The sequence below is a fragment of the Myxocyprinus asiaticus genome, chromosome 5 (assembly GCF_019703515.2).
Source record: "Myxocyprinus asiaticus isolate MX2 ecotype Aquarium Trade chromosome 5, UBuf_Myxa_2, whole genome shotgun sequence".
Lineage (NCBI taxonomy): Eukaryota > Metazoa > Chordata > Actinopteri > Cypriniformes > Catostomidae > Myxocyprinus > Myxocyprinus asiaticus.
The window spans coordinates 26,158,464-26,171,629 of record NC_059348.1 but is presented as its reverse complement, the minus strand read 5'-3'; the positions used below and the strand labels follow the sequence as shown (position 1 = coordinate 26,171,629).

At 37.0% G+C, this 13,166-nt stretch overlaps 1 protein-coding gene across 2 annotated transcripts in view; it reads left to right on the top strand.

Annotated features, from left to right (window-relative positions):
* The window catches only part of LOC127440977 (serine/threonine-protein kinase N2-like), a 33,368-nt gene that overhangs the window by 18,609 nt on the left and 1,593 nt on the right, over positions 1-13,166 (top strand). The window contains exons 10-21 of one of the 2 annotated variants that reach the window (XM_051698072.1): positions 184-259; positions 8,644-8,806; positions 9,197-9,314; positions 9,624-9,763; positions 9,850-9,934; positions 10,016-10,107; positions 11,087-11,263; positions 11,405-11,467; positions 11,587-11,663; positions 11,744-11,886; positions 12,736-12,843; positions 12,981-13,061. In XM_051698072.1, the coding sequence (XP_051554032.1) occupies positions 184-259; positions 8,644-8,806; positions 9,197-9,314; positions 9,624-9,763; positions 9,850-9,934; positions 10,016-10,107; positions 11,087-11,263; positions 11,405-11,467; positions 11,587-11,663; positions 11,744-11,886; positions 12,736-12,843; positions 12,981-13,061 (1,323 nt within the window). Of the gene's footprint in view, positions 1-183; positions 260-8,643; positions 8,807-9,196; positions 9,315-9,623; positions 9,764-9,849; positions 9,935-10,015; positions 10,108-11,086; positions 11,264-11,404; positions 11,498-11,586; positions 11,664-11,743; positions 11,887-12,735; positions 12,844-12,980; positions 13,062-13,166 lie in introns of those variants that run through there. The other variant, XR_007897259.1, reaches the window with a different exon arrangement.

Below are 13,166 nucleotides of genomic sequence, written 5' to 3'. Positions count from 1 at the left end.
TTAGCAGCCTAGAGAACTGTGAGAAAATCAAAGAGGAATTCCTCACGCTTAGTGGCCCATTAAACCCTCGGGCAGGTTTTCCCAATTTTGCTTCTCTAGAGAACCTGAGCCAAGTAGTCCCCTCAAGTGACATTTGATTATTTTTTTTTTGAGCGTGATCTAAAAGCCATGTTTGTATTACAGGTTACCTTTTTTAATCCTGTCATTGAGCGGAGAACTAAACTCCAAAGGCAGAAGAAGATTTTTTCAAAGCAACAAGGTGAGGGCATTTCTACTACATGATGTTTGGAAGTAGCCTGTTCGGTTGAGTGCTTAGATTTAAAAAAAAAAAAAAAAAATTGTAAATCATTTTTTGATTGCTTTAAAGGAGTAGTTTACCCAAAATGAAAAAAATCTCTCATCATTTATTCGCTGTCATGCCATCCACAGGGTTGGGAGGGTTACTTTTGAAATGTATTCCACTACAGATTACAGAATACATGCTGTAAAATTTAATTTGTAACGTATTTCTGAAAAACCTAAATATCTTATGCAGTGTTGTTTCTAAAACAAGATAAATCAAATGTATCTTGTATGATTTTTAGATATTTTTACAGGAAAACAGTAAAAAAAATTATTATCAAGAATATGCCCTAATATCAAAGGTCTGTTTTGCCCTAATATCAAAGGTCTTACTAGAAAAAAAGAAATTATGATCTAACGTGAATTTTCTTGATAAAAAAATATGATCGTGCCTGGTAACATGTGCATGTAAAATGGCTAGAAATAGCATTTTAGCTTAGCGTAAAGCTGACAATTTACACAAGGTTTATTTCTATTTCTTCTGCTCCAAACTTACTTCAAACTTACTTCTCTGTCTGCTCGTATGAATGTAACACATCATAAGAAAGTGTTTCACAGCTGTTCAAATGCACTTTTGATCGCATCATTTATATGTATAAATGTTTTCTATCTGAAAGGACTAAATATTAAGTTAAACAAATGACCATAAAATGCAAAGTAATCTCTTCAGTAATCAAAATACTTTTTGAATGTAACTGATTTCTAATTACCAATGATTTAAATTGTAACTGTAGTGGAATACAGTTACTTATATTTTGTATTTTAAATACATAATCCCGTTACATGTATTCTGTTACTTCCCAGACCTGTCCATCCAAGATGTGAACGGTTTTCTTTTTTCTGCAGAACACAAACAAAGATTTTAAGAATATCTCAGCTCTGTAGGTCCATACAATGCAAATTAATGGTGACCAAAACTTTGAAGCGCCAAAAAGCACATAAAGGCAGCATAAAAGTAATCCATAAAGCTCCAGTGGTTAATCCATATCTCCTGAACAAATCTAATCAATTTTGGGTGAGAACAGACCAAACTATAACTCCTTTCTCTCTAGAAATCTTGACATCAGCAATCTCCTTGGGGATCATGATTTCAAGCTTAATTACACTTCCTAATGCTCTGCACATGAGTAAAGCGCTAGGACATGTAATCCAGCTTGAAATCATGATAGTACCTAAAGACTGCAATGGCAAGATGTACAGTTAAAAAGGATTTACATTTTGGTCTGTTCTCACCCTTAATCGATTAGATTACTTCTGAAGATATGGATTTAAACACTGAAGTTTTATTTATTTATTTATTTATTTTCTCCCCAATATGGAATGCCCAATTCCCAATGCACTCTAGGTCCTCGTGGTGGCATAGTGACTCACCTCAATCTGGGTGGCAGAGGACAAATCTCAGTTGCCTACATGTCTGAGACCGTCAACCCACACATCTTATCACGTGGCTTGTTGAGCACGTTACCGCGGAGACATCCGCGCACAACTCACCAGAGAAGAGAACTACATTATAGCGACCACGAGGAGGTTACCCCATGTGACTCTACCCTCCCTAGCAACCGGGCCAATTTGGTTGCTTAGGGGACCTGACTGGAGTCACTCAGCATGCCCTGGGATTCGAACTTGCGAACTCCAGGGGTGGTAGTCAGTGTCTTTACTCGCTGAGCTACCCAGGCCCCCGATAACACTGAAGTTTTATTTATTACTTTCATGCTGCCTTTATGCGCTTTTTAGAGCTTCAAAATTTTGGTCACCATTCACTTGCATTCTATGAGCCTACAGAGCTAAGATATTTTCTAAAAATCTTTGTGTTCAGCAGAAGAAAGAAAGTAAAATACATCTGGGATGGCATGAGGGGGTCCGTGTACGTTGCGTTCATTCGTTTTTCATTTTGAAAAAACAAAAAATCAATTATTCTTTGGATTGAGTTTTTTTCAGTTCAAAAGAAAATTATATATATATTTTTTTTAAAAAGCAAGACATTAGCTAATTTCTCATGTTTATTGCTCATGGATATAATATGAATATACAGCTTGAATATTTGATGTGCACATGTGGGTGGGTCTGAAACACGATTGGTCAACCTGCGCTGTCATCTGTCCTGCCTCAGTCAAACCCATCAGAATAAGAGTTCAACACGATACAGCTCTACAGGTGGATTAATCTAATTTTAACATTAACATTTAACAGAACATTAACATTCTTCCAAATGTTAGACAGTTGTATTTTTATTAAAACTTTGTTGTCGCTTGTTAAGCAACCAGAAAATTGTTTTATCCTGCAACTTACGCTGCAATAACTCACTAAAATGCCGTAGCTCCGGTTTTAAAAGGCAGGGTATAGACCATGGACGTGCACAGACATTTTGGGGGGCAGGGGCTCAAGTGGAAAAAAAGGGCACTTCTCATAATTATTTATTTAAACATTTTATTTTAAACAAAACGTTAAATATATTAACACAACTCTGACTTCCTTCAGTTCACACAGAGACCATGGTCTTCGTTAGTATTCACTAGGTTTATCACAAGAGCAGGCAACAGCAAAGGAAACTATGCCACAATGTTTTCTATGCTACTAGTTTCAAGTATATATTTAGAATAAATGACTGCACCAAGGAGAGGGACATAGTTTCACTAATAATTTGTTTATTTTGCACAAGGCAATAAATCGTTTTAGATAAGGAGCCTACGATCAAAATTATGAAGTTACTGTTTAAAGCAGGACACTTTTTTCATGTAGTGGTCAATTTTGAGATGTTGGTCTATTTTGCTTCCATGTCTTCTTTTACTCTAATGGAAAGAAAACTTCCAAAATACACATTTAGATGGTGTTTGTATCTGTAGATTTGTTCTAAATGAACCAAAACAAGCTAATCTGCATATTTAAACATAACATTTCAGGGGATAAGACTCTTGAAGTAAGTCATTAACTGGGGAAGTTCTGTGGTGATATGATTTAGTTATTTTGTTTATCCTATTCACCTGCAGTGCCTTGTCAAATGTATGCAAATTAGCGCATTTTAATTAGTTAACGCCTAATTTGCATATCAATTGTAATAACGTTATTAGACACAAATTTTACACAACTGGGATAGGAGCTGGGAGGGGCTGCTGCCTGCCTGTCTGTGTGTCTGATGTGCCGATGTGTGCTGAGACACGGAGGGAGAGAGAGAGGGAGGGCATCGGAACTCGACAAAGTCTTATCTCCCGACCTGATATTTAGATTTTTTTATTCAATAAATATATTTGTTTGACAGGGAAGCTGTGCGCAAGCAGGAATATATATATATATATATATATATATATATATATATATATATATATATATATATATATATTTAAAAATAAATACATTAAAAAAAGGGCACTTTCTCTCGAGGAAGAAAAAGGGCAGGTGCTCAAGCCCCCTTTGATGTCTATGTGTGCACGTGCCTGGTATAGATTATTATTAAAATTTTGTGACGCGAATTACCAAACATTACCACAAATTTGCACGTTTCTATACATTATAAATAACTAGACTTCCATTAGTGAGATAATAGCCTACTGGTTAATGATGTTTTTAAACTTTGTGCACTCGCTCGGTTGTTTTCTGCTCACTGAAAAGCAGCTGAAATTGTAAAATACGATTGCAAATGGATTTGCTCCTTACATGATACAGACGTAGCCTTTGAGAATGCATGACAAAAGACAAAAAACAAACCCCAAAAAAACAAACATGTTGCATCACATGGCATTAGGCGGTGAATAACAGACATAATCAGTAGGGGCAGTAATGTTTCATTCTTTGAACACCAGTTGCTAATGGTTCGTGAGTCCATGCATATACCTTCTAAAATAGTCATGTTGTCAGTGGGAAAACTGTAGTGAGAACAAAAATCACAAAAAGCTATAGCAAGCGATATTCAGCCAAATCAGCAATTTCTACACAATTGTTAGCTATAAGTATACTTTTCAGAACCATAATGCAGCGGCAGAGCACGTTAAACATGGGCAAGCTAATTCAAGTTTATAGTGTGTATACATTCTAAATAACTACAGATCCCCTGAACACTATAGACAGGAAAATTAAGAAATATCACGTACAATAACCTACGTGTCCCACTTCACATGTATTATACATTTAGACAAATTTTTCGTAATTTGCAGCACAACACTGTATTCTTGAATTCAAGCTACATCATTATATATTTTTCTGCATTCAGTTGGTGGGCTGTCAGATAAATCCATTGTCTGGTTGCTTTACGCACGAGAGCGGAGTCGTAATAAATATGCAACTGTCTAATGTTTGGAAGAATGTTAATGTTCAGAATTAAAAATGAGATTAATTCATCTGTAGAGCTGTATCGTGTTGAACTCTTAAAGGAATAGTTCACCCAAAAATGAACATTTGCTGATAATTTACTCAGGCCATCCAAGATGGATGACGTAAGATCGTTGGTAAGGTCACATGTCACGTGGAGGAGGAGGCAGGAAGCGTGTCATTGTTTACAAGAGAAACTTGCACAGAGCACAGACCAAGTGCCATTCACAAACCAAAAACAGTCCAAAACAATTTCAAAACAATATAAAATTAATCATTTCCAAATAATAATAATAAAAAAACAATGACGCGCTTCCTGCCTCCTCCTCCACGTGACGTGTGACCTTACCACCGAACTTATGTCATCCCTCTCATGAGCGCACATCACAGAGATGTACGGAAGCGAACATTTGTAGGTAAAAAGTATATAAGTATTGTTTTGTTTCTAAAAATAATCAATTGTTTGGGTTCAGAAGAACTTTATTTGTCGACTAGAGTCATGTGGATTATTTTGATGCACCCTAAATATGCATTTTGGACCGTCAAAAAAATGGAGTACATTCACTTGCATTGTTTAAAGGAGGAGGCCTGAAATGAAATCCTAAAAATCTTAAATTCTGTTTTGATGAAGAAAGAAACTCGGATACATCTTGGATGGCCTGAGGGTGAGTAAATTATCAGCAAATTTTCATTTTTGGGTGAACTATTCCTTAAAGGCCTGTTCACACCAAATCTTTTACGATTTTGAGAGACAAACCTCTGATGGAAAGTCTATTCACACAGAGTCTGTAAATAATGAAACTACAACCTATTTCACTCCTGTAAAGTAGGCGTCGCTGTTGCGGTGCTGTTATGCCAGTCTCCTGTCCGCACAGTTGTTAAGCGATTAATGTAATGAACGCTGTTAAAACATTTATTTACCTAATTTGGTATAACTGTTTCATTATGTTCTTTCTATGGTGTTGTTGCATTTTGATGAGTATATAATGTGTGTTTTTATGCGAGTGAGATGAGTAAAGAGCGTTGTTGGATATTTATTTGCACATGTATTTTGCTATATTACAAACCCAGGGGTCAGGAATTGGCTGGTTAGCAGGTCCCTGTTAGCATCTGCTGGAAGATGCTGGAACTACACCACCTGATGGCATAAAGCATGTTCCTCCATAGACAGCCATTCAGAAGTAGCCGTGCTTTATGATGAAATAAAAATGTTTCCATGAACCATTTCAGTTTAAATTATTTATTTGCATTATAGCACATCGTCATCCGGTGACAAACTGTTTTTGAAGAGCTCTTAAAAGCGTGAAATCGATTGATATTTTCCCCTATCTATTCCCATTGAGGAGTGATCAGTCACATAACACCTGATCCCGGAACTGAGCGCCCATGAGCAAAGATGGCAGCCTCCATTTCGCTCGCTTTCTGGGAACCCTGTGCTATCTGAGCACAGTCGTAGAGATGAATGGGAATGCTAACGGATAGCTCTCTCCTGGTATTTGATAGTTCCATATTACAAACGGACACCTGAAGCCAACTTCTCTTTTTATAATGCCTGGATTAAAGGGGTGGTCACACTGGGCATTGAGCATGCGATTTTATTTTTTTAATATAATAATAATAATATTATATTAAAAATGTTAAAATATATTTTCTACACACTTTCCTGTAACAATAAATCTCGCAGCTTTGCAATAAGTATCATTTCACATTGAATTGAGTCAAGAGGTCAGCTTGTGACGTTTCAGTCTCCTGTTGGTCGCGCGTCCTCTTGTCATATGTGTTCACGGTTCAGAGTTCACCAAACTTGAACTTTGGTACGCAGAGTAGGTTTTTTTTGTTTTTTTTTATTGGACAATGCACATATACAAACAAATATGGCAATGTAAATCCAATTACTCATCCAATAAATCGAGGTCTTTTACAGTTTTGGCAAATTTGCAGGCTTGTTTACTTCTCATACACATTAAAGGTAAATAATTACAAATAAAATCTGTTTTAAAAATGGAAAAGTAAGGATTTGTCTTGTAAATAAAAACATTACAGAGGACAAACATTACATTTTCTACCTTCTTGTCCTTCAGCAAAACTCCAAATACAATTAGAGTTCTAGACGATGTAGGTAGCAACTGGATCTAGCCAACTGAACATATTTTCCCAGAAAATATTTGAGTGCATATAAAGAAAAGATGATCGGTTGTGTCTACATCAACTTGACAAAAATTACAAATGTTGTGGTCAAAATTCAATCGAATTCTTAAGAATTCACTTGATGGATATAAATTATTAATTATTTTAGAGTGAGTGTCCTTTGCTTTAGGAGTCACTGGAAAATTAATATAATGGGTTTGCAATTTTATATATATATATATATAGTTTGTCATAAATTTGTAGAATACCATTGCGGTATGGAACTGTAGTATACAGTGTAGAATTAAAACAAGAGCAAATACTTTTGTTGGGAAGCATTGTCATAACGTCATTACCATTAAATAGAAGGGATGGGAGTTTGCATGAACCATCAAGGGAGTTTACAGAAGAGTTTTGTACTAAATGAAGAAAAGGTACGCAGCGTAGTACGAACATTCGCACCGAAAAAAATGTGTGAACAGGCCTTTATTTTGATGGGTTTGATTGAAGCCGCTGTTGTGTCGAACTCTGTTTCCCCCTAGCAGATCTTTATGGGGGGAACAGTGTCTGACCGTAACATTCTCCGCTGTCAGAATGCGTTCCCCCATGCACAAACTTAAGCCTAACCCCAGGGCCGTTTCAGACCATTCTGGCGCACTAGGCCTCCTCTTTGGCGCCCTTCCAGCAGGTGGTGCCCTAGGCGACCGCCTAGTTCACCTATGCCTAGAAACGGCCCTGCCTAACCCTTCGTTACCCTAACATACACTACCTACCCTAACCCTTCGATACAACACCTGACAGGTGACAACGCAGGTTGACCAATCATGTTTCAGATCCACTCACATGTGCACATCAAATATTCAAGCTGAATATTCATTTCTAACAATGAGCAATAAACATGACAAATGAGCTAATCTCTTGCTTTTTTATTATAATTTATTTTTAACAAACAAATGATCAGAAAACTTTTTCAGTTTTTTTGCCTATTTCTTTTCAAATAAAAAAACAAAATTCAAAGCATAATTGAATTTTTTTGTTTTTAATTTCAAAACGAAAAACGAATGAACGTAACGTACACGGACCATATACGGACCCATGAGGGTGAGTAAATGATGAGAGAATTTAAATTTTTGGGTGAACTATTCCTTTAAGGTTTCTTGCACCAAAACAGCTTTGTGTTGATCATTTTCCAAGTTCTCTCTGACCCTTCGAATTAAATGAGTCATGTTTTGTTACTGTACTTTTAAAACATCTATGTAAACACTTTTTCACATGTGAAATGGTTAACAGTACAGCCCAAACATGTGTTGTTGATGTGTAAATATGGGTGGCCTTGTGTTAATATATTTATTCTTGTGATGTCACAAAAGCACAAATTTCAGAAAAGGCTGTTTTTGCAGCGTAGTTTTAGTAGATGGTCTTTTTTAACTAAGGAGGGAGTTCTGAATGTTATAGCATGTTTACATGGTACTTCAAACTGTTTTATTTCAAAACATCAAGAAAAATTTGATCAATATTACCCCTGTAAGAGCAGATTTTAATGTTTGAAATCAAGCGGATGATTTGAAAACCTTGAAATGGGCCAAAAAGAGATACAGTCCTTTTCCCTGTAGGCTTGTAGTGTAGCAAAATTATGATGTCTTCCAGCCTCTCAAAGACCTTTTGTTTAGCCCCAGATCTGCACACCACCTACAAATTCTGGCAGCTTTCTTTTGTGAAAAAGCATTTGCTTCAAGTTGAGACATTTTCTTTTGTAACCACTTTGTTTATACTATCCCGGTGTCTAAGTAAAGAGTTGTATAGGGGTCAGTTCATTGTGTTTCCTCTTCATGCTCTTGGATTGATCTGATGGCTGCTCTTGTGTGTCTATAGGGAGAACATTCCTGCGGGCACCTCAGATGAGCATTGGGACCTGGGGCCGGCTGGTGAAGAGAGCCATTCCCTCTCCGAATAACTTATTTAGTCCACAAGTAACAGAGCTGGCAGCTGAGACTGGCCACAGTCATAGTCATCCAGGAACCCCTGTTTTGAGGAGGTATGAACATACACAACACCCATTCATTTGTAAGCATGCACACATGCACCATGCCTTAACCAAGCAAGATGCGACAAGTGATAAAAGGTATCTCTTCCATGTTAATCAGAGTTGTTGTCCTAACCCACCGCAACAAGCGTTAGAATATTTCTGCGGTATCAACTCTCATTGGTCAAATATTGCGCTGTTCATAACTGTGCATTTAATATCAAATTTGTCCTTATTTGCTGGCTTGTGCTGGGTCACGCAGCATTATCATGTTCAGTGTGAACAGACAAATTGTTTGTCGTTGGAATCTTCTGCATTGCGTCTGGTTTGGACAGTGTTTAATGCCAATTTTTGAAGACGGGGGATTTGATTTTGCGGTTTGTAATTGTATGTCCTCTATAGTGACCCAATAGTGACAAAACTGGACTTTGACAAAGATGCTACACCAAAGCACTACTCTCCTGTTAGTTTTAGAGAAGCTCTGCCTGAGGACAAGATCACCAAGAAAGACCGAGAACAGGTACCATTACACACTCATGTGGTTGCTGTATAGATAAGCAGTGCAGGAATCTGTATTGATACCATCTGTTTCCTTGAAAGGACTTGTACAGTTAAAGACTTCTTTAAACTCCAAGTATTAAGATCTTAAGCAGACATGTAATTCATGTCTATTCTCTCATCTTCTCCCTTATATTTTAAAAGAAAAGGAAATGCCTTTACTCTTACCCTCATTTAGCGTAAAGATAACAGATTATTCCGTCTCATCTTGTATAAATGGCTGAACTGAAACTAGTGACATCTGAAAGGCATATTTTTCTTCCTTCTGCAGGACACCTTGACCACATTCGACTATCGAAATGACAGGAACAGCATCATTGTTCAATCTGATCTTGAAGATGTTGTGGAACATGAGACAAAGCCATTACCACAATTACAATTCATAGCTGTCCAAACAAACACAGATATAAGGTGAACTATTTAATTTAATGTTTTTTTTTTTGTACACATAATCTATGTTTCTAAAAAAAACATTATTTATTATTTTATTTTTTTAGGGAAGAGGAGGAAGAAGAACAATTTCATTTCAGCCTTAAAGACTTTAAATGTGTTGCAGTGTTAGGCCGTGGCCATTTTGGAAAGGTAGGTGACTGGTTATGCTTACCTTTTCATTTTTCAGTTCTGAATCCATATATTACATTGCTTTTCTCCACTTCTCCACAGGTGTTACTTGCCGAATACAGTATTACAGGTGAAATGTTTGCCATCAAAGCCCTGAAGAAGGGAGATATTGTCACCCGTGATGAGGTTGAAAGGTGATTCTTCTCCTTTGTTTGATGGACAGTGGTCCCAGAATTATTTGGACATATAAGACAATCTATGAATTTTATTGCATTTAATAACAAAATATCAAACCAAGTCAGGATTCCCACGCATCCTGGAATTTTGCAATGCAGTTTTCCAGTCATGGAAAATTCAAAAAATACCTAAATGTCCTGGAAAATAATTATTTGTCCTGGAAAATATATAGTAAACGAATCCCTGTCACATAGTTCATTCTCTGCTCATCTGCTGTCATCTCTACTTCTCTCCGACAAAACGGTTTAAGTTTTGATTTAGTACAAAATACGATTTTTTTCGTTCCAACATTGCTAACCAAAAAACACTTGTTATAAACTTTAGACAACGATGATGGTCGGACCACAGATTATTATTATTGTTTTTTAATTAATTCACACCCTGGGTGGGTAGCATGGCGATTCGGCCTTAATACCTCAGGATGTGAATTAGTTTTCAATAATTCAATTATCGCAGTCAGCTTAAACTGCGGTTACCACATCTAGTATGTGGGAAAACATGTACAGAATCATGGAATCTAGTTATAAAAAATGGCATTAGCTGTAAATCACAGAAAATCATGGAATGTGACATATTTGGATGACAATTAATGTTTGAATGCACAAATAATCAAATTAAAATTACGATATATCCTAGTGTGATAATGTAACCTCAAAAGTTTGTGATTTAATAAAAAATATACAGTAATCTGCAAGTGGTGCACGCTCCTAAATGAATGTGTGAAGCCACTCATACACTGAAAACACTTCATCATGATCATCATGCGTGCTCTTGAGTGTAGAGAGCAATATATAATGCAATGACATTCATTGATTTTTAAGTGGAGTTTAAGTGTCCAACTGCTTTTTGGGGCCACGATCTGATCATTTGAGAGCAGGACTTATCAATTAATATCACTATTTAATGCGTTTTGTGTTGTTTTTGTTTTCAATTCAGCTTGATGTGTGAGAAGAGGATATTTGAGACTGTGAACAGTGTACGCCACCCGTTCCTGGTCAATATTTTTGCATGTTTCCAGACAAAGGAGCATGTGTGTTTTGTGATGGAGTATGCAGCGGGAGGAGACCTGATGATGCACATTCACGCAGATGTGTTTTCAGAGCCACGAGCCATGTGAGTGATACACACATGAGGACTGCAATGTACTGTTTCTCCAGCAGTGACCTGATCTTTTCTGACACACAAAAGACTGCTTTTCAGAGTGTAAAATGTGTAATCAGCTTTATATTTTTTGTTTATTTTTTGTTGTTGCAGGTTTTATGCAGCTTGTGTTGTCTTGGGATTACAGTTTTTACACAAGCACAAGATTGTATACAGGTATAAGGAAAAAAATGTTGGGGCTCTGTGGTAGGCTATACTGTATTCGCCTGTACTGGTATTCATTTTCATTGTAATTTTAATCTAGTAATTTGAGGATGATTAAATCTATTTTACAGAGATCTGAAGCTGGATAACTTACTGCTAGACACAGAGGGATTTGTCAAGATTGCTGACTTTGGTCTTTGCAAAGAAGGTAGGGAAATGTTTGCTTGCTTATTATCCCTGAAGGCTGTACAAGCACCAGAGACAAATGTCATACTGTCTCTGTGTTAGGAATGGGTTACCAGGACAGAACAAGCACTTTTTGCGGCACTCCAGAGTTTCTGGCTCCAGAGGTCTTAACCGAAACATCATATACACGTGCAGTGGACTGGTGGGGGCTCGGTGTGCTCATCTTTGAAATGCTTGTTGGGGAGGTCAGAGCTCATCCACATAATCATTTCTTCTTCACCTCACTAAACACATCATAACCATTATCCTGGTCAAGGCAAATTAAGTTAGTTTGTCTAATGTCGCTTTCACACTAGCGTTTTTGGTGTAGACCTGGGTTTGATTGACCATAAAATTTAGTTCATTGCTCTCCATTTCATGCTTTCTGATTTCAAGCTATATTACCTGGGGACAGTCCTTAAAGGAATAGTTCATCCAAAAATGAAAATTCTCTCATTATTTACTTACCCTGATGCCATCCCAGATGTGTATGACTGTCGCATCAGAGTCCTGGACGGAAGCGCCGATTTAAAGTTAAAAACGTTTTCATTATCGACTTGTTTCTTACATAAACATATCGATTAGCTTCAGAAGACATTCATTGATCGACTGGAGTCGTGTGGATTACTTGTATGCTGCCTAAATGTGACTTTTGGACCGTCAAAGTGCTGGCACTCGTTGCATTATAAGGACCTGACAGAGCTCTATCTTCTAAAAATCTTAATTTGTGTTCTGCTGAAGAAAGACGGTCATACACATCTGGGATGGCATCAGGGTAAGTGAATGAGAGAATTTTCATTTTTGGGTGAACTATTCTTTTAAATAGCTTCTAGTGTTGGACCCATTGAAAAGGAAAGCATTTTGCAAATGTATCGCAGCTCATAAAAACATTGTGGGCAGGGGGAGGTAGGCAGTCAAATTTGGGTACACATTCACTCAAGAAAATTTTCAAAGTGTGAAAGTCACATCAAGATCATTCATAAATCAGTTCATCTTGCAAAGAAAAAACTGTTACGCATATTTGTAGCCTTTCTGTGTGACTTGTGTTTCCATAGTCTCCATTCCCCGGTGATGATGAAGAAGAGGTGTTTGACAGCATTGTGAATGATGAGGTTCGCTACCCAAGATTCCTCTCAACTGAGGCCATCTCCATTATGAGAAGGGTTTGTACCAAAAGCAACTTTTCCATTTACTCACCAAAATGTCTTCTAGTACTAATATTTGTAGGCAAATTTAGTAGAAATATCTGTCCAAAGCCTTATCTGTTTGTTTGGGGGTTTTTTTTCACTTTTGCCCATAGCTATTAAGAAGGAATCCAGAGCGACGGCTTGGAGCTGGTGAACGCGATGCAGAGGATGTCAAGAAACATCTGTTCTTCCGAGTAAGTTCAGAGCCATCTGACCTCATGTCCTCATTCATTCCAAGTATTGATCTTATCTCTCTCTGAATAAATTATTACTTGTAGCTTGATTTTTTTTAATTTTTT